General features: G+C 39.7%; 1 protein-coding gene across 1 annotated transcript in view; it reads right to left on the bottom strand.

Annotated features, from left to right (window-relative positions):
- The window catches only part of TMEM278 (transmembrane protein 278), a 104,239-nt gene extending 85,041 nt beyond the window's left edge, over positions 1–19,198 (bottom strand). Inside the window, exon 1 of the mRNA XM_075189805.1 lies at positions 18,257–19,198. Coding sequence (XP_075045906.1) covers positions 18,257–18,526 — 270 coding nt within the window. The 5' untranslated portion in view covers positions 18,527–19,198. The remainder of the gene's footprint in view (positions 1–18,256) is intronic.
- Positions 19,199–22,886: the final 3,688 nt, after the last annotated feature.

Here is a 22,886-nt window from a genome sequence, read left to right as displayed (position 1 = left end):
CCCAAGGACCAGCCACCTTATTAAATATCCTATCCCCTGCCCCTGCCCTAACCAGCCAGTAAGGATAAGGGGCTGATCCACTCCTCCTAACTGATGGTCTGCCTGGTTCCACTACTGCTCCTCCCCTTCCTGTTTTTCCCTTTTGTCCCCTTATTCTCCCATCACCTTCCCTCTGTTCTGCCGATTCACTTCTCTCCCCTCTCGTCTCCCACAACTTCCCTTCTGCTCTTCCCCTCTATATCGGCCAGCTCATGTAGGACTGATGTTATCTCCCCACTTGTGCAGAGACTGTGCAATAGGCAGACAGAGGAGACTCCCACAGCAATCATCTGCAGAGCAGCCCACCTGGTAGGGGTGTTTTGCATATTAATGTAAAGTTGGGGGGTATTAATGTAATGATGTGAGGTTATTAATGTAAAGTAAAGGGACCTATTAATGTACTGTAATGGGGATATTAATGTAATGGTTATGTTTTAAAAAAAAAAAATATATAATAGACAACGTTGTACTAGCTCGCAAAGAGCTCTCGTCGCAAATGAGTTGTTCCATCTTTTCACGCTTGCCTACCCCACCCCATCCTAAACAACTCCCTCATCTCTCTCCACGAACCCTCTCCATTCGCTGCCACCACTTTGTTTCTTTCTCTACTCCTTTTGAATGTTAACTCTCACAAGCTTGACCCTCTCTACCTCCCATCTCCTTGTCGTCTCTGTAAGGGTTCCTTTGTTTTATTTGTTCTTCTAATGTAGTTGCTTTCTCTATTCTCTGTTTTTGCATTGATTTTTACTGATGCTATTGCTTCTCTTGCCCCTTGCTTATTTGTATGTTGTTTTGCTTTCATTTTGTTGATGGCACGGCATTGCCGATTCTGTGTTCTCTGATGATGAAATGAGAATAAGTAACAGCTTATTATACAACTATACAGAGTTGAGTTATAATTTTATTCAGCAAACCTTTCAATGATGTCATTCATAATGCGGAGGGACTCTGCCTGTTCAATAATAAATTAACTATGTACAATTGCGCCCAATCTGTTTTTATAGATAGATATATGTTACAGTACAAGACTGAACTGATTGACAGTACAGGGAGGAGATTTTAACACAACATGGAATAATATTCTAGACAAATCATCTCATGAAGGTTATAGACATAGCAGCACACCATATATTGATTTTATTTTTTTAAATTGTTACAAATTATAGATCCATGGCACCATCAACATCAGTTAGAAAAACAATACACTTTCCACTCTCATCTCCATAACGCCTCTTCTATAATTTATTACTGGATAATCATTAACACTCTCCTACACAGACTGAAAAATCCAACATAGAAAACTTAATTATCTCTTATCATGACCCCATATGGTTTACACTGAAATTACAAAAAACCCCATCTCCAGTTGCTATAACTGGTGTTTCTCCTTATCGCTATATGGAGTAAAATCTACTAACTACATTGATGACAACAATGGTCATTTACATTATATAACCTATTTTGGGAAGCATTAAAACCAGTTACAAGGGGACATGCCATTGGCTATACAATAGTATGCAAAAAAGACCTTTTACAGTGTCTCTATGCACTAAACACACAAATTAACTTATCAAACTCATCTCCTTACTTTAAATTATCATCATCACTATTTATATAGCGCCACCAATTCCGCAGCGCTGTACAGAGAACTCGCTCACATCAGTCCCTGCCCCATTGAAGCTTACAGTCTACATTCCCTATAATAGGAGAGAAGGAGAAGTACTACTTGTATGGAAGGTACTCATGGAGAAAATCCTGTATTGTTGAAGGGACACTTCATTGTGGATAACAAGAGTGGATAGAAATGAACAAAAAAATAAATTGACACTACACAATAAAACTACTATTTATTAGTCATGTAAATAAAACTGTATGGTTAAAAAGCGAAATATTAAAATTTCGGAGTCTTGGTCAGGTACGTATATTCTGAAGATCAATACACTTTAATTGGTTCAGTAAATATATACCGGGAGACTCTAGCTATGGTAGTTATATTATACAGATGTCTTGTGATGGGGTCTTGAAAATACCAACAATTCATAAATAGTGATCATATAAGGTAAGTGTATTGTGTTTCCATCACATGGACATGAGAATCATACAGTCACGTGTGGTTTACACAGATGAGGTATAGGGTCAGTGTCACTTTGATGAGTATGTCACTATAATATGTCAGTAAAGACCCAGAGATCCACAGTAATAAGGAATATAAACAGTCCTGGTAAGTGTATTACTGTGTTAATCTTCAAATCACACGAATTGCCACGTTGGTATATAAATGGCAAATTATTTCATGTTTATATACACCTGTTCTGCTGTACCAGTGCAAGGCTAGTATATCTCCTTTTTTTGGAGTTTAAATACGTATAGCATAAGTTAAGGACATTCTACATGTGTTCTTGTATACGGATGGTACCATATATACATCTGTGCTGCTGAAGCAGTATTGCTGTATATCCCACATTAATTCTCATTGTTATGTGGCCACAAATTGGGTAAAGTCTCTAGTGTTCTAACATGCATAGCTGAAATTCAAAACATTTTCAATAACTGGAGAATCTATAAAAATATGATTATAGTATATCAATTATGCTTTCTTGATTTTAATACATAATATATATATATATATATATATATATATATATATATAGGTACCTGTCAGAAAAGGGGTAGTGTAGCAAAATATTTTAGTAAAATGAAGTTCGTATTTGTTATATTTATGACAAAACTATCATAGTTGACTACATATATCCTATTTCGTTTGGTATATATTCACTCAGAAACACAGACTTTTTCTACAACTGGCATTCATCACAGCTGGTTAATTAGTTATACAAATCACAGTTCCAAGGCTATTTCTCAGATGTTTAGCAGCCAGGACTGATAGATAAATCTTAAATTGTATAGGTATTCTCATATATTTTTCCTATCATTCTTATGGAGTATTTTTTATATGGTCACAATTTATTTTGGGTTTCCAGTGTTCTAGCACAAACAATAGAGACTTAGATTAGAATAGATTTCATCACAGTATATCTGTTTTCTGTTAATGACATTTTTAATTGTCTACCACTAGATTCATATAGAGGAGTTCCTTTTTAGGGCAAAAATCATATTCTGATATATATATGAATCCTTTTGTAACCAGCTAGATGCTGGACTCCCTGCTTGACCTGACTCACAGACTCCTTCTAGGAACAGCACCTTATAGTATACCAATTATGCTTTCTTAATCATAGTATATATATATAAATAAGTGCCTGTCAGGAAAGGGATAGTGTAGCAAAATATTTTATTATAGTAGGACAAAATTCATTTTTAGTATATTAATGACAAAACTGTCATAATTTGCTACATGTTCCCTGTTCCATTTGGTATTCAGTTAGAAACACATACTTTTTCTACAGCTGACATTCATCACAGCTGGTTAATTAGTTATACAAATCACAGTTCCAATGCTATTTCTCAGATGTTTGGCAGCCAGAACTGATAGATAGCAGGGCCATCTTAACAACATTATGGGCCCCCGGGCAAAGCAGTGCACCGGGGCCCCTAGATATAGATATATATAGATACAGATATAGATATATAGAGATAGATAGATGTACTTGCTCAGTGACCCTTGTAGGGTTTTTTTGCAGGATTATTTATTCTTATTAAGAGCCGTGCCTATGGGGCCCCCTTGCCCGTGGGGCCCCCAGGCAGCTGCCCATCGTGCCCAATGGAAAAGATGGCCCTGATAGATAGATAAATCTTAAATTACATGAATATTTTCGTATCTTTTTCCTCTAATTTTTATGGGATATTTTTTATACTGTCACAATTTGTTTTGTTTTTCTAGTGATCTGACACAGACAATAGAGACCTAGTTGGATTAATTTATGATAAAAAAAAAAATCCTTTAAGAATTTCATCACAGTATATCTGCTTTAATTTCTGTTAATGACATCTTTAATTATCTACCACTAGATTCATATAGAGAAGTTCCTTAATAGAGTTCCTTAATATGATTCTCTTATAACCAGCTAGATGCTGGACTCCCTGCTTGACCTGACTCGCAGACTCCTTCTAAAAACAACACCTGACATACATTTCACTAATTGCTTCTACTGTGAGGCAACCAGTGTGTAATTCAGGCTGGTTATTTAAGTAACTATCCACCAATAGGTACTTCATAATTTGATTGGCATAAGTTTCAACCAATGAAATGAGTTTCAGTGTAAATTTTATTTAGACAAAATATATATCAGCAGTTTTATAGCAGTTTATGATCCCAGGCTATGAATGTAGTAACCAGATAATTATACAGGCATGCAATTAGTAATAAAAATGGTAATAGAGAAAGAGCCAGAGATAAGCAGACAAGATGACACAAAAGACATAAATAAAATTCAGACATGACGTATTGGAATATAGAATTGATTTAAGTGTGAGGGTGATAATGTAATATATTGAAGTATATAGATTAGATGCTTTTATTAGAGATCCAAATAGGTTCTTTATAAGATGTTATTTAATGTATGTATATCTAGAGTCCAAATGTGTTGTCAATGATATATATACATGTAAAATAATTGATATTTATAACATATATATATATATATATATATATATATATATATATATATATATATTGAGATCAAGAAAGCATAATTGATATACTATAATCACATTTTTATAGATTCTCCAGTTATTGAAAATGTTTTGAATTTCAGCTATGCATATTAGAACACTAGAGACTTTACCCAATTTGTGGCCACATAACAATGAGAATTGATGTGGGATATACAGCAATACTGCTTCAGCAGCACAGATGTATATATGGTACCATCCGTATACAAGAACACATGTAGAATGTCCTTAACTGATGCTATACGTATTTAAACTCCCCCCCAAAAAAAGGAGATATACTAGCCTTGCACTAGTACAGCAGAACAGGTGTATATAGACATGAAATAATTTGCCATTTATATACCAACGTGGCAATTCGTGTGATTTGAAGATTAACACAGTAATACACTTACCAGGACTGTTTATATTCCTTATTACTGTGGATCTCTGGGTCTTTACTGACATATTATAGTGACATACTTATCAAAGTGACACTGACCCTATACCTCATCTGTGTAAACCACACGTGACTGTATGATTCTCATGTCCATGTGATGGAAACACAATACACTTACCTTATATGATCTCTATTTATGAATTGTTGGTATTTTCAAGACCCCATCACAAGACATCTGTATAATATAACTACCATAGATAGAGACTCCCGGTATATATTTACGGAACCGATTAAAGTGTATTGATCTTCAGAATATACATACCTGACCAGGACTCCGAAATTTTAATATTTCGCTTTTTAACCATACAGTTTTATTTGCATGACTAATAAATAGTAGTTTTTTTATTGTGTAGTGTCAATTAATTTTTTTGTTCATTTTTATCCACTCTTGTTATCCACAATGAAGCGTCCCTTCAACAATACAGGATTTTTTCCATGAGTGTGCCTTCCATACAAGTAGTAATTCTCCTTCTCTTCTATTATATACAATATATTACTACTGGAAGCAGCACCTCATACTATCAGACTAACATATTAAATCATATCTTGAAAATATACATTAATTGGAAAGATTTTTTTCTTGTGCGGGAAATCATATGTATGTTAGTCTACATTCCCTAACACACACAGACATACTAGGGTCAATTTTGATAGCAGCCAAGTAACCTACCAGTATGTTTGTGGAGTGTGGGAGGAAACCGGAGCACCCGGAGGAAACCCACACAAACACAGGGAGAACATACAAACTCCTCACAGATAAGTCCATGGTCAGGAATTGAGCTCATGACCCCAGTGCTGTAAGGCAGAAGTGCTAACCACTTCGAGAAGTAAATAAATTATGATACACTATACATGCACTTACCCAAATTAATTTAGGATTTCAACAGAATAACTATTTTAATTGAAGATTTCAATCTGGAAAGTTGTTAGCTAATTTGGCTAGAGTAGCAACTCTAACTCAACACATCACTTCTCCCAAGAACAACCCTCATTGTAGACCCTAAATTAGGTTCTAAAAAATTTCTAAACTATGGCCAACAATCACATGAACCTGCTCCTGCTAACCCTCACAAAGATGTTACTTTTCAAAAGAAAAGCCAAATTGCAAAATCCATTTAGGATAAGTGCAATTTCATAAAAATGAAAAGGTTCCTTGACTCCAAGATCCCCTACAAATACCACAAAATCAAGCCTTTCTAAAAAATAATTTGATTTAACAAAACCCAGAACATCTTTGTTTAATTTACACCAACCTTTAGGGAAATCATCTTTAACTTGGCAGCAAACACAGATATGCCATGAACTAGATTAATAATACATATTCACCATTTTCCTTAGAACATCCTTACAGTACAGGCACACCACTAACAGTATTGCTACATATGAAACCTCGTAGTCTTCCAAGTAATCCTCTAATACAGTGGTCAGCGAACAGGGGTAAATTACCCCAAATGGGACAAAAATGAAATTCCTGGGGATTCACATGCTGTCAGTTGGATTGTAGACCCCTTTAAATGTGAAATTGATGTTGTACCAGAAGAGCCTCAAGTGTTGGCAGAGGCACTTCTTGAGCTTCGATGCAAAAATGAAGCACGTATTGCATTTGAAAACAAAGCAGATCTGTCATATTTTTGTATGTCAACAGCTGCCGATGCATTCAAAATTGCCCATGAGGAGGCAGTCAAAAAGTTTCTGCCTTTTGCCACAACCTACCTTTGCGAACACTGATTTTCCACTCTACGAACATAAAAACAAAGCAGAGAAATCGATTGGACGCTGAAGACTGTATCCAAATTGCTCTGACATCAAAATGCCCCAATATTGATGCTCTCGTATCAAAAGGAGCAACATCATTTCTCCAGGCGCAAAATGTCTCCTTTGTTATACTTTACTCTCCTTAATGACACAGTCCCCTACACTATAATGGACCTTGATAAGATAGCTGACTGGACACCTTGAAACATTCACACATCAGTGATGGACCCCAAAAAATAACAAGAAGCAACGGCTGTTGATTATGGCAGCAGCTGCCTCAGGAAAAGCTATTCTTCCATGAGATCCACCAAATTAACCTTTATTGAGAATGGTAACCAACAGGCTACCTCCATCTTCCATACAGATTGAACATGAAACACTGAAACTAGCAAATACATTTTTTAAAACTTGGCTGCCATAAAAACACAATTTACTTGTAAGCATAGTTGCCTACTCTCCCGGAATGTCCAGGAGACTCCCGAATTTCTGGGAGTTCTGGGAATTCTCCCTGATCTTGGCCGGCGTGTAAACTAAACGGAGAGGGTTTTTATTGGTTCAGAGTAGTGATGTCTGTTTTGGGGGTGGGCTTATGACGCGATTCTTCCAGCCCCATCCTCACACACCCACCTGCACCCCAGACCTCCCGGGAATCATCTTGCCCATGTTGGCAAGTATGCTTATAAGCCCTAACTTAAGGAGAGCTTCCAGCTCACTTCTTGGTGTATTTTAGAACGGTTAGGGGCTAGATCCCTCTTTTAAAAGACACATATGGAATAATCAAAAGGTATCAAAACTAGCTATATATTGATATATATATAATGCACTACAAGACTGCACTGAAGGACACCTAGAAGAAGAGCGCAAACAGAAAGAATAACTTTGAAGTGACCGTATTGTTAACATTTTATTGTTCCTGATTGGTTTACAGGAACAATGCAGGTAACCATGACAACCATGGTACACTCTACTGTATATTCATCAATGTACAAAGCACATGTAATATATTCTGAATGCTTTGATGATGAAAAACAAAAATGTGACACATGCAGTTAGGACAGTCCAGATGTCCCCTTACTCTTATTACTTATTTATGACAAAAATGTCAATGAATAAAGTGGGTTATATAAAAGTGAGAGTGGGCAGGACTTTGTGTAAATGTATTTACTGTTGCTGTTTGCACAGTCCCATCTTTACCCACAATCCTTCACATGGTCGTGCAGTAAATTCACAGATTTGGACTATTGTAATTATCGCCTATTTATATCTCTCGACTCTTGGTCTGTTTATTCCCAATTATAAAGTGTCGTGGAGTATGCTAGAGCTATATAGATAAATGTTGATCATAATAATCATGGTAGACTCTTCTGTAACGTTGTACAATAGAGTGATGTAGCTACCGACCAGTACAAAGGGTAGATGGCCTTGCATTCGAGGCCTTGTATAATTGACAGAGAGAAAAATGAGCAGGAGACTTTTAATATGCTTTTATTTCTTTGGTATGTTGTCTGTTTCCGGTGGGATTTCAGATTGTGACTATAGCCGGCCACATGTCATTTTTAAACAAAATGTCTCATTACACCGTGTGTGAGACATGAGTGACCCCCAAAACCAGATGAAAGTTTATAAAGAAAAATATATCACTCTATTAGTAGATTCACCTCCCACACAGCTTTCAGATAACATCCTTAGATGGGTCTATGAACGGAAAGATGTGTCAAGTAGTACCTAGACTAGGCTTAGAATTTTCCGACCAATCTGTTATAAACAACGATCGTATCTACAACTGAAGGTTCAACCGGTCAGGCAATTCATGTATATACACTGACACGATTTACTTTCAGATCTGTGCTCTTCATCTGGTCCTCTAGTGGTTTATAAAAAGACAGCACAATAGTCAAATAGGCAAACTGCGAGGGGCTTCCTAGTGCCTGGGAACCCCCCTCCAAGCCTGGGGCACTGTATAATTGAGGTGGTTGGATCCTGTTCCCGCTTCACACGGCTCTGCTTGAAAAGGGAGAGCTGTGTGCACCTAACAGTAGTGCACACAGCATTTCCCATGTGTATTATGGGGATAGGAAGAGTTGGAGAGCAGCCAAGCACTGTCTAAAATTATAGCTACGCCCCCCATGCATGCTGGTCACACCCACTGGCGGCGTGGTGGGAAAACCCCTTTCTACAAATGCTGCGTTTGCCCCTGAATCACTCATCCATTCATTCATTGCTGTCACACTGATTAACCGCCTTCTTCTAGATGTCCACGTGTCATAACAAATTTTATTAGCTTCTGTGACTATGTCTTAGAACGAACAAACTATTCCATCTACAGCACTCTCTACATTTAGTCACCGGGACATGTTCATTGCCAGCATCGGCTGAAAAGACCATGACTCTGTAAACTCTATGGTGATCGTGAGTGCATACACACTGCAGGATCGGAAGGTGATTGTAATGAGATTATTAAACTGTACGACCAACCACATGAAACAACAAACAGCACTTCGGAACGATTGTCATTCATCATGTAAATATACACCCTAATCCGTATGTGGCGGTCATTTATTGGGTGATTGGCCCGATAATTGTCTGGAAAACTCAAGTGTGTACCTAGCTTTAAGCACTTGCTCTCTTACTATCCTAAATTCAGTACTGTTAGCATCGTTATCCATCTCCCTTGGGCATTTAATTAATTGATAAGAGACCTGACTTTGATGAGACCTTCAAACAGGCAGAACAACTAAAAACTAAAGACAGGGTCCTACCATAAGCCTGTGAAGAATATTTAATGGCATACTAGTTCTATATCCAAGTACACTGATCAAGAATTAGCCCAGGCAGGGCTTAATCTCCCTCTGCATCCTACCAATGGAAATGCTTATCTAAATCAGGAAGCCAGCCTGACAGCTGGTATTCTCCAAGAAAGGTATTCTTGTGTAAAATGTGCAAATGATGCATCTGGCTTGACCCTCATCACTCTTCAGGATTTGTCAACCAGCCGCACACCATTGTGACATCATTCTGATAGACTGACATCGTTGTGGCTGATAATTTAGAACTTGCATCAGTATAGACTTAATTTATGCCTCTTTCTTTCTTCAACCACTAACAAGCTGATGCCTGCTGCATTTTTGGCTAATTGGTACCTGTGGTCGGATAAGTGCGAAATGGTCTAAAGGGCCAGTAGAAGATGGAGGGCCTTTGATACTCTTTATTACAAACACTTTATCAACAAGGTTGGACTGCACTACCTTTATGGGCAATCACTGACATGTGAAGACATTCTAAACATTGGGAACATACTGTAAGTGGCCATGTGGCTCATTAGTAACTCTGGGAATGGCTTCAAAAGCATGTAATCCATTCTCAGGAGCAAGCTTTATTTAATTGTTTCTTAACCTGTGACAGGCACTAAAAAAACATCCATGACCATACAAAAAGTGAAAATATTCAAAACAAGAATTCAATGCATTGCCAAACCACAAGCAAAACGAACGAGTGGTAAGGAGAGGGAAAGGAGAACCCACTTGCCCTCTGTCTGGGATCTATCGATTAACAAGGCCTCAAGTACTAATGTACTATGTAGAACTAATCTTTACCTAGATACATGAATCCATGGTATCTCAGTTATGGCATCTTCACTCCCAAAACAGTAATGATTCCTCTTAGATGGACTCTAACCTTTTTCTTTATCCCTTTTCATCCAGTCTAAATATTAAGGGATGAAAGTATAAAATGATTATTATGATAGGACTTTACGTAGTTTATGTGACAGTACTAGTAAGTTTATTCCAGTAGTGTTACTATTTGTGTCTTTTGCCCATAATACCTTAACCTTCTAAATCTTATTGAAAGATGATAATCCTGTCTCAATACAGGAGTTTCGCGGCAAGAGGTGGGATGTGGCCGGGTTCTGAAAGTACCGAAAATGTGAAATTGAGCATGCAGAGATTGGGGACACAACTCCCTACATTTTCTCATAGACTGCACATAAAACTAGGTCTCACAATTGCATTACGTATATAATGTATATATAGACTGTGGTAGAAGTGGGGATGTATACCGTGGTACGCCATACCGCAACTTCTCCTACTGCCTTCATTGTACAATTATCAAATGCCATTCACTTACATTTTCCATACTTTTAAATTTCCATAATGCCACTTCTAAGATACCACTTTGACCACTGTGTATAGATCTATAGGATCAACAGACAGATGTAGAGAGAGAGTGGGGAGAGGGAGAGAGAGGGAGAGGAAGAGAGAGAGAGAGAAAGAGAGGGAGAGAGAGAGAGAAGGAGGGAGAGAGAGAGAGAAGGAGGGAGAGAGAGAGAGAAGGAGGGAGAGAGAGAGAGAGAGAGAGAGAGGTAGAGAAAGAGAGAGAAGAAGGAGGTAGAGAGAGAGAAGGAGGTAGAGAGAGAGAAGAAGAAGGTAGAGAGAGAAGAAGGAGGTAGAGAGAGAGAAGAAGGTAGAGAGAGAGAGAGAGCGCACAATATTAGCCAAACTCTTATTAGGTGCTTTTTATATTTGTTTTTAATTGTTGACTATAAATTAATCTGTGTCTCATGTTTATGAAATATTGAGTTGTGCATCCATGTACACCCTTTTCAAATAGAGAGAGAGAGAGAGAGAGAGAGAAGGAGGTAGAGAGAGAGAGATAGAGAGGAGGTAGAGAGAGAGAGGAGGTAGAGAGAGAGAGAGAGGAGGTAGAGAGAGAGAGAAGGAGGTAGAGAGAGAGAGAGAGAGATAGAGAGAGGAGGTAGAGAGAGAGAGAGGAGGTAGAGAGCGAGAGGAGGTAGAGAGAGAGAAGGAGGTAAGGAGGTAGAGAGAGAGAGAAGGAGGTAGAGAGAGAGAGAGAGAGAGAGAGATAGAGAGGAGGTAGAGAGAGAGGAGGTAGAGAGAGAGAGAGAGAGAGGAGGTAGAGAGAGAGAGAGAGAGAGAGAGGAGGTAGTGAGAGAGAGAGGAGGTAGTGAGAGAGAGAAGGAGGTAGAGAGAGAGAAGGAGGTAGAGAGAGAGAGAGACAGAGAGGAGGTAGAGAGAGAAAGAGGTAGAGAGAGAGAGAAGGAGGTAGAGAGAGAGAGAAGTAGGTAGAGAGAGAGAGAAGAAGGAGGTAGAGAGAGCGCGAGAGCACAATATTAGCCAAACTCTTATTAGGTACTTTTTATATTTGTTTTTTATTGTTGACTATAAATTAATCTGTGTCTCATGTTTATGAAATACTGAGTTGTGCATCCATGTACACCCTTTTCAAATAGAGAGAGAGAGAGAGAGAGAAGGAGGTAGAGAGAGAGATAGAGAGGAGGTAGAGAGAGAGGAGGTAGAGAGAGAGAGAGAGAGAGAGAGAGAGGAGGTAGAGAGAGAGAGAGGAGGTAGTGAGAGAGAGAGGAGGTAGTGAGAGAGAGAAGGAGGTAGAGAGAAGGAGGTAGAGAGAGAGAGATAGAGAGGAGGTAGAGAGCGAGAGGTAGAGAGAGAGAAGGAGGTAGAGAGAGAGAAGGAGGTAGAGAGAGAGAGAGAGAGAGATAGAGAGGAGGTAGAGAGAGAGAGAGAGAGAGAGAGAGGAGGTAGAGAGAGAGAGGAGGTAGAGAGAGAGAGAGGAGGTAGTGAGAGAGAGAGGAGGTAGTGAGAAAGAGAAGGAGGTAGAGAGAGAGAGAAGGAGGTAGAGAGAGAGAGAGAGATAGAGAGGAGGTAGAGAGAGAGAGAGGAGGTAGAGAGCGAGAGGGGGTAAGGAGAGAAGGAGGTAGAGAGAGAGAGAAGGAGGTAGAGAGAGAGAAGTAGGTAGAGAGAGAGAGAAGAAGGAGGTAGAGAGAGAGCGAGAGCACAATATTAGCCAAACTCTTATTAGGTACTTTTTATGTTTGGCTTTTTTTGTTGACTATAAATTAATCTGTGTCTCATGTTTATGAAATGCTGACTTGTGCATCCATGTACACCCTTTTCAAATTAAGACTAATTGAATACGACTCCCCAAGCACTTATTCACCACTTTATTAAATTCTTTTATTTGATCGGCTGCAAACTACAATGCCTCCTATCCTTTATATTAAATGCAATTATCATTAGCTATTATTGTCTATTATATATGTTGGGAATAATGCACCCCCTATTGTAATATTAAAAAAGTACTAGAAGCCACCTAGGAGGTTCATGCTAGCAGCTAGGTCATTAAGCTCCAATGTAACTTCTAATAACTATTTTATTTCACAGTAGGGGGTACATTACTATCTTATAATGCACAGGTAAAGATTATGGGCCTGATTTATTATTTAACTTATGTGCACAACAGAAAACTAGTTTGCACCCCTTGCATTGTAACATGGTTTTGTCCAGGAGACTGAAATAAGAAGTTTCTTAAGTTAAAATCCTTAATGAATCAGGCTCTATATTATTACATTATAATTCCCAGGTTTCAATTTATTATTATTATTATTATGGTTGATTTGGTAGGCACCACAGCATTCTGCAGCGCCATACAGTGGGGGAAACAGGGACATATAAGGTAGACAAAATAAATGCAGACATGAAAACAAAGGTTAGGGAGAGCCCTGCTCATGAGAGCTTATATTCTAATTGGTAGAGGATACAGCTGATAGAAAGAGGAGCAAGTGTGGCTCAGAGTGGAGATTGGGGCAGTTATGAGAATGCTATAGTGTGGGTAGTATAGGTGGAATAGGATAAGCTCTGATAAAGAGATTGGCTTTCACAGAGAAGGATTGAAGGATTTGAAGGTGGGAGAATCTGATCGGGCGTGGTAAGGAATTCTATAAATGGGAGCAGACTGAGAGAAGTTTTATAGGTAGGAGCAAGAGGTGGTTACCAGAGACGAAGTGAGGAGCAAGTCAGAGGAAGTTATAAGAGGGAGAGTGTTATGAGATATGATTTGAGATGTATGAAGCAGTGGAGTTCTTGAGGTCTTTGTAGTTAAGGGTGAGACATTTTAAATGCATTCTGGAGGACATGGGAAGCCAGTGTAGGGATTTGCAAAATGGTGCAGCGGATGTTGAGAGGCAAGAGAAGAAATACTGCAGCATTTAAGGTGGATTGAAATGGACAAAGGTGGGTGAGGGAAATGCCAGATAGGAGGAGGTTGCAGTAGTCAAGGCGGGAGATGTTGAGAGAGTGTATAAGAGCTTTGGTAGCATCTTGGGTAAGGCAAGGGTGTATTCTGTCAATATTACTAAAGTGGAGGGCACAGGACCTGGAGAGGGACTAGATGTAAGGAATAAAGCAGAGAGCTGAGTCAAGTGGGACACCAAGCCAACAGGATTTGGAGACTAAGGAAACTATGTTATAATTTATGGTGATGGAGATTTGAGGGGAGAATACTCTGGGAAGAGGAAAGATGATACTCTTTGGCAAATGTTGAGCTTTAAGTAGCGCTGGGACATCCATGTGGAGATAGCAGAGTCAATTGGTTAGAGAAAAGAAGGGGCGAGATGAAGGGAGAAGAGATAGATTTGGGTGTCATCAGCATAGAGGTGGTACTAAAAGCCGAATGAGCAAATTAGATCCCCAAGAAGTGTACAGTGAGAAAAGCAGAGAACAGAACCTTGAGGGACCCCGACAGATAGAGAGCAAAGGGGAGAATGTGTCAGTGGAGGAGACATTATAGAGGAACAGTTTGATACATCATTTAAATCTAAACTTGCTTGTGTCTAGTAATCCTCACATCCAGTGGTCGAAGTGTGGGTTTATGCCTTCATTGTAAGACTATCAAACTCCATTCACTTACATTACCACTATATTTTCTATACCCCCACTTCTAAACCTTGACCACTATATATATATATATATATATATATATAGAGAGAGAGAGAGAGAGAGAGAGAGAGAGAATAAATATATATATTTATATATATAGATATATAGATATATATATATATATATATATATATATATATATATATACAGATAGATATAGAAATATATAGCTATAGATATATATAAATATATATAGATAAAGATATATATAGAGACAGATATATACATAGAGATAGATAGATAGATAGATAGATAGATAGATAGATAGATAGATAGATATAAATATATATATATATATATATATATATATATATATATATATATATGTGTGTGTGTGTGTGTGTGTGTGTGTGTGTCTGTCAATTCTGGAAGAACAATTGTATGCAGGGGTCCAGTAAGCACAATAGACATTTCTTGCTTCTGACAATATGTGCTTGAAACTCTGGATATATTTAAACTTGTCATGATAGCAAAATAACAAAATGCTGGTAGCACTTATGCCTTTACATGTAATAATTGTAGTTGTCAGAGTGTCCCGCTGCATTGATTTACTGTCAGTAGCATCACACACTTGGATCGGTGAGATTACAGCGTTTTTAGGAGAACATCAGCCATAGGCAGAGTAGACAACTGGTAAAACAATTTAAAGGAACAGCATGCTATGTTACCAGAGATACAAGACCCCAATAAGACTGTTGAAAGAGGTACAAGTGGTAGAGACATAGAAGGATTTGGAGAGAAATAGATGGGGGTAGAGGGAGAGAGGTAGAGGGAGAGAAGGAGGTAGAGAGATAGAAGGAGGTAGAGGGATAGAAGGAGGTAGAGAGATAGAAGGAGGTAGAGGGAGAGAAGGAGGTAGAGAGATAGAAGGAGGTAGAGGGATAGAAGGAGGTAGAGAGACAGAAGGAGGTAGAGGGATAGAAGGAGGTAGAGAGACAGAAGGAGGTAGAGAGATAGAAGGAGGTAGAGGGATAGAAGGAGGTAGAGGGAGAGAAGGAGGTAGAGGGATAGAAGGAGGTAGAGAGATAGAAGGAGGTAGAGAGAGTGAGAAAGAGAGAGTGGTAGAAGGAGGTAGATGGTGGGAGAGAGAGAGAGTGAGAGAGAGAGAGAGAGAGAGAGAGAGAAGGAGGTAGAGAGAGAGAGAGAGAGAGAGTGGTAGAAGGAGGTAGACGGTGAGAGAGAGAGAGTGAGAGAGAGAGAAAGAGAGACAGAGACGGGTAGAAGGAGGTAGAGATAGAAGGAGGTAGAGAGAGATGGAGGTAGAGAGAAAGAAATAGAGGTAGAAAGAGGTAGATAGAAGGAGGTAGAGAGAGAGAGTAAGGTAGAGAGAGGTAGAAGGAAGTAGAGAGAAATGGAGGTAGAGGGAGAGAAAAATAGAGAAAGAAGGAGGTAGAGAGAGAGAGTGAGTTAGAGAGAGGTAGAAGGAAGTAGAGAGAGATGGAGGTAGAGAGAGAGAGAAAAATAGAGAAAGAAGGAGGTAGAGAGAGAGAGAAGGAGGTAGAGAGAGAAAGAGAGGTAGAAGGCAAAAGGTAGTAGAAGGTAGACAGAGGGAGAAAAGGAGGTGGAGAGAGAGAGTAGGAGGTAGAGAGAGGTAGAGAGAGAGAGAAAGAGAGGTAGAAGGAGGTAGAGAGAGAGAGAAAGAAATAGAAGTAGAAGGAGGTAGAGAGAGACAGGGAGAAGGAGGTAGAGAGAGAGAGAGAAGGAGGTAGAGAGAGAAAGAGAGGTAGAAGGCAAGAGGTAGTAGAAGGTGGACAGAGGGAGAAAAGGAGGTAGAGAGAAAGGGAGAGAGAGAGAAAGAGAGGTAGAAGGCAAGAGGTAGTAGAAGGTGGACAGAGGGAGAAAAGGAGGTAGAGAGAAAGGGAGAGAGAGAGAAAGAGAGGTAGAAGGCAAGAGGTAATAGGAGATAGGCAGAGAGAGAGAGAGAGAGAGAGAGAGAAGGTAGAGAGAGAGAGAGAGAGAAGGAGGTAAAGAAAGAGAAAGAGAGGTAGAAGGCAAGAGGTAATAGGAGATAGGCAGAGAGAGAGAGAGAGAGAGAGAGAAGAAGAAGGTAGAGAGAGAGAGAGAGAGAGAGAGAGAATTCTGCATTACTGAATGTTTACTAAATTTGAAAAATAACACAACCTCTACCATACTTGCAAACAACAACTCAGAGTCCCAACATCTTCAGCCATCCATTAAGAACTGCAGCTCTCTGAGCTTGTCTGCATTTGCCCTATACATTCTTGAATGTATAATACAGACATAAGAAATACCCATATTTGAGAAGAGCTCTTAAGAAGTATCTGATAAGTATACAATCAATCACGTGTGTCTTTTTTTTTTAGACGTTAGTCAAGGCACATTCAAGATACCAGTAGAGTTATTTCTGAAGCAAATGTATAATGTCATTTAATAATTCTGGTCAGTCATCACTATGATCAGAGTATGATTAAGAAATAAATACAAAATGACCTGTATGTGTTTATAAACATATATACATTAGGTAGACCTCTGTCTTGTCCCTGTATCTCCAAAATAAAATAAAGTAGGCTTAAAGTCATACGTCTAATGAGCCATTGAGCCATGTGCCCTAGAGCTGTTCATTCATTGTGTTGTATAAGAGGCACAGAGTCACTATTCAATGCCTGCTCATGTGTTAAGTAGTATTTTGCTCCATTCTATGTAAAAGCCACAAACACTTGTGAAGATGATCAGTGCTGACACATACATCTAGCTTGCTATCCACACCAGGAAAGCAAATGTTCTTACTATGCTGTAGGAATTATCTGCTTAGCCATGTTATCAGCTTAACATTGATCCTTGTGCTAGAGGTTTGATGTACACAGATGCTTGCTGAAAGTGATGTTGTTTTCACTGTGCTGTCCAATTAGTGAATAAAAGTTAGCCAGCAGCCATATTTACTAAGGACAACTTCTTGATAGAAAATGACGTTCCAGCAATGTTTTAGGTTTAAATGCTCAAGTGATTCAAGACAGGTTATGAATAAGGTTTGACCTATCCATATACCTATCTCATAGATATCTATCTCTTTATCTCATATGTATCCATCTATCTCATATCTATCTTGTTATGTCATATCTAGTTATCTCATATCTCTCTATCTATCTCATATCTATCTATTTATATATCTATTTATTGCATATTTATCTCATAACAGTCTATCTCATATCTATCTCGTTATCTCATATCTACCTATCTTGTTATCTCATATCTACCTGTCTCGTTATCTCATATCTACCTATCTTGTTATCTCATATCTACCTATCTCGTTATCTCATATCTACCTATCTTGTTATCTCATATCTACCTGTCTCGTTATCTCATATCTACTTATCTCGTTATCTCATATCTATCTATCTATCTATCTATCTATCCATCCATCCATGTAGAAGAATGCATGTCAAGCACTGTGCCCTGTTGTCGTAGTGAGCTGGAAATGATAGTGTTAACAACTGATATTGTCAGGAAATAATCGTGGATTGCACTAAACAGCAGATTTTTAATGCAGCCCTACAGAGTCAAGTGTTCATTATAATATAGGTACCATTAGTGTAAAATTCCACATTTTCAATTTTGGCATGCCATGAACTACAATACCATCCTGGACTGGGGATCACAGACATGATCATGCTTATGCACTTACCCTTGAGTGGCATTTAAATCCAAAATAAACCACAACGATGGTTGGAGTCAAAACGATAGCGAAAATGACAGCCAGGATTATGGAGTTAACTAGAAAAGCCACAAAGTTAGCCCCAGATACGAACATAGTCCAAATCCAGCACCCCCACCTACTCCGAGACTCCATGGGCAAGAGTTGGTCATCCATGGTATAGGGAGGGAGCCCCGGGATCATTTGCGAGGTATCTGACATGCTATCTACCTCAAAGTCTTCAATCTCTTGGTCTGACATTTTCAGACGTAGAATAACCTTAGACTCCTTAAAGTGTCCTTAGAGATCTGTTTTCCTTGTTTCTAAGAAATGTGTTATTTCAGTGTGTTAGCAGTTTCCTTTTCGCACTTCCACATTCACCAAAGAAAGTGCAAAGTGCTAAGACACCAAGATTTTCAGCGTCTCACTTTTACTTACAAACTAGAAATGACCTTTAAAATAATGAGCACCTACAAGATTCAACGTTCGCCCTTCACAATGAAATTGTATTTAAATTGCCCGAATGTTCCCTTATTGTTTGCAATTGTCTGTCAGATCCATGAATGTGATCCTTGGTGCAGTAAATGTGAATGGCAAAGTTGTCATTATGGTCTTCCCACTGGTAAAGAGATGAGTGTTACGCGTAAGAGAAGCAGTGTCTAGAAGTGATGCTTGGAGAGTGAGAAGTGCATGTGTTAGCAGCTGGCTGTTTCGGGCTTGATATTCCTCTATTCACAGCCTAAGCTTTGTCAGCTTGCTTCGAAGAACTGTCTTCTGCCACTAGCCAATCGGCTGCCGCCAAAGCCACAGCATGCCTCTCCACTTAGCATGCATGCAGCTAGCTAGATCTACACTTAAGTCTCGCTCCATCAATTCAGGTTATTCCAAGTTGAAACTAATGTCATTCCTTAGACCAATTCTGCTTTTTATTCTCACTTCCCAGCTGGGGGGTAATGAAGCAGAGTTTTATTTCAATCTGCAGAGCTTAGATGTGTCTGAGAGGTGGGATGTGTGTGTCGCTTTGAATGTGCCACACACAGAGCTAAATCAAATAAGACATGATCTTATAGGAAGCTGTCTAACAAAATGTTCCCAGGTCACGCAAATCTTCTAAATATTGTAAGCACTTTGGAACAGGATCCTCTTTCCTGCCGTCAGGAATATTCTGCGCTTACTCGGTCTAAGTGCTATTTGAGCCCCTTTGTGTTCTTTAATTTAATTGTAATGCTAATTTTTCTGCAAAGTGCTCTGTATTCTCGTGGAGTTACACTTTACACTCACAATGCTATATTCATAGCATGCTATAGAAATTAGGAAACAGCTTTAAATATGGCCTATGGGGGTCACTTACGAGACGGAAATATGCAGATCTGCTTTTACAAACGTAGGCATGGTTTACTTTGCGTGTTTTCAAAAGCGTCTAACCATGCATGGATTAGTACTGCAATAAGCCATTCATTGCATAAGCAATCCTTTCTCAAGGTTATGGGAAGAACTTGCCAGACATCGGCAGATCCATTCAGAACGCAGGATAGTCACAAAAATCCATCTGATTTTCAACTCTAGTGCAAAAACAAGACTTTGTTAGCACTTTAACGCCTGGGGGGAAATGACAACACGCACAGAGGTCTTACCTGATCCCGAGGCAAAAACTGGGACATCCACAAATGGGTTCCAGGTGGGGGTGTATTAATTATCCTTGAAGTCTTGTGCCAATTGTTCTTGCAGGGATTCCTCAATGCCCGGCCATATTCGGTGCAGAAACGCAGAACACAGGGTGAATGTCAGGGATGGACCGGTCGCAGTCTCACAATAAACAGGGGCTAGTCTCCAACCTGATGGCAAGCTAGTGCCTGAATTGTCCACACAGGCCTAGTGCCTGAATTAAAGTGTCCCCCTTCCTAGACTCTGAGCCTAGCTAATCTATGCCCACAGGCTCTAAGTCTGGTTAACTTGCTGTTCCAGGTTTCTAAACCTGAATTAATGTAGGGTAGGCTTTTAACCTGACAGTACTGTGGCCAAAATAAATATAATAAAACCTACAATTTAACTAATGGGACTCCAAGGGCTTGTGATAAACTGTTGGATGGGCCTTGTGCCCACAATTTGCCAATGCACCTAGTGCCCGACATCGGTGTCAGTGGCAATCATAGAAGTACGTAAAATATACCTACCCGCTCGGCACAGGAACCAGGTCTTATCCCCGCCTCTTCCTCTAATTCTTCCAACCAGTTGCGCCTCTTTTCCTGTTCGGCGCTTCACTTGATTGAAGAGGCTCCATCCTCTTTATTCCTCGACAACAGACAGGTGGTCTTGATAGAAGAGCGCCTCTCCTATTTGCACTCTTCAGCCTTCAGCAGCAGTCTAAACAGACCAGTGCAGGAGGCGGGCCTTAGCAACGTGGCTCACCGCGATATGGCTCGCCACGGCATCAAGTTCAAATTGCCAGCGGTAAGCCGTGATTGGCTTATCGTTCTAGCCATCTGATTGGCTGTAACGAATCTGTTTAGACTTGCTGTCACCAATGCCGGGGAGTGCTGTGGGAAGAGTGGACTTACCTGTACCTTACCTGCACTGGGTCATTATTTTGGTAAGTAGAATCTTCTTTACTATAGGATGGTTTTAGGCTGCGATTTAAATTGGCTGGCGATGTGTGGCGGATTGAAAAAGCTAAACCGCCGACAGTGTAGGTCCAAACCGCCAGCGGTTTGGTTAAAACCACTGTCAAAACCGTCATCCAAAAAACAAGACAGGACAGTTTTAATGCCCGATTCTGAATGGCTTGATAGCTGAAACATGCTGTTTAAGCTATTTTGCCATTCAGAACATAAGAGAAAGCACCATTGACCTTTAAATTATTGGGCTAATGATTATTTATCGATTAAAGGGCAAAATTAATTTAATATTAACTAAACTAAATAATGTAGACGTCAATGGTGCTTTCTCTTATGTTCTGAATGGCGAAATAGCAGAAACAGCAGCTGTTTGAGCAATCTCGCCACTCACAACCACCTCTTTCATTTTTGGCTGTTTGGATGGTGTTTTTGTGGCGGTTTTGCAAACCCAGCTTAGTAAATCCGGAACTTTGTATGTTCATCATTGTATAAATCGGGATGGCGATTTGTAAAGTGCTGGTTTTGTAAAATGTCAATTCTGGCCATTTTATTGGCGGTTTGGGCTTTAGCAAATCTGGCGGTTTTAAGACTACCGGAAAAATCGCCGAAAACCGCCGGTTTCACCAAACCACTCTTTAATAAATCTAGCCCAACAACTCTGACATGCAGCAGAATCGGGAATGGGTTCTGAGACAATAGAGCAGCAAAAACATAACAAAATCATCTCTCATGTGCTCATAAAGATTCAGGAAGTTTGATTGGTGGAGGCCAAACATTTGTTCTGAGCGGCAGTCCATTGCCAAACATGCTCGGAAAGCGTAGACTCTGTGGGACCTCTGCGGAGATTGGTGCCTGTGGTCCATCTCCTTCTACCTCCTTCTTCTATCCTCTAAACTCCGCACAACATACATGTAAGATCCTGCATGCACAATATTCCCAGCAAATCCCATTTTACAACACCCACACTAGCGGACATGTTTTTGGCCCATTTTAGACATCATACTCAATCATTGGCCAATTGGCTGCAATTTGAGCGCCCCTATATCTGTCACAACCACCTCTTTTTTCTTGCCTTTTCTCAAGCGGTTGGTAAAACCACAGCTTAATAAATTTGACTCCTTGTATTCTTACCATGTAAAAAATGGGAATGGCGATGTGTAATGTGGCACTTCGTAAAACTGTGCTTTTCTGGCGCTTTTCCAGTGGTTTGGCCTTTAGTAATTCAAGCCGTTTTGAAATGTGCATAAAACTAGTGATTTAAAAACAAAAAAACAAAAAATAAAGTTCCCCACCCCTTTATCTGTTTTTTCTTTTCATTTTCATGCGAGACACAGCGATGTCCATCAGTTCTAGAGGTCCCCCTTGGTGGCAGACACATGCACAATGGACCCCCGTTTCAGCTTTCAGATCCATGGTGATCATTTTTAAGAGAAAGAACAATTATCATAGTGGGGACTGAAATACAGAGCCAGATTCTTCTGTGAATGTGCCATCCCACCCACATGCTCAGAAGGGGAGAGTGAGGGTCTCCAGAGTAGTAATTTAATATGCATCACAGACCCCCACCCAAAAACAAAAACATATGGGAACTGGTGACTGCTATTTACATCCCTGATACTGATCACTGTGTCTATTGTGCAAGGAGGCGGAAGTAGACAAATGCATAGGCAAACCGAGAGGGGGTTTCCTAGTGCCTGGAAACCAGCCTCCAAGCCTGGGGCACTGTATAATTGAGGTGGCTGGACCCTGCTCCCGCTTCACACAGCTCTGCTCAAAAAGAGAGAGCTGCGTGCACCTAACAGTAGTGCACACAGCATTGCCCGTGTATATTATAGGGATAGGAAGAGTTGGAGAGCAGCCAAGCACTGTCTAAAATTATAGCCACGCCCCCATGCATGCTGGTCACGCCCACTGGTGGCCTGGTGTGGAAACCCCCCTCTACAAATCCTGCTTTTGCCCCTGAAATGATACATAAAATTGTGTGTTTGGCATTTCCTGCTGATGTA

The sequence above is a fragment of the Mixophyes fleayi genome, chromosome 11 (assembly GCF_038048845.1).
Source record: "Mixophyes fleayi isolate aMixFle1 chromosome 11, aMixFle1.hap1, whole genome shotgun sequence".
Lineage (NCBI taxonomy): Eukaryota > Metazoa > Chordata > Amphibia > Anura > Limnodynastidae > Mixophyes > Mixophyes fleayi.
Note: the sequence above shows the minus strand (reverse complement) of the source record. Positions and strands in the feature narration are given on the sequence as shown.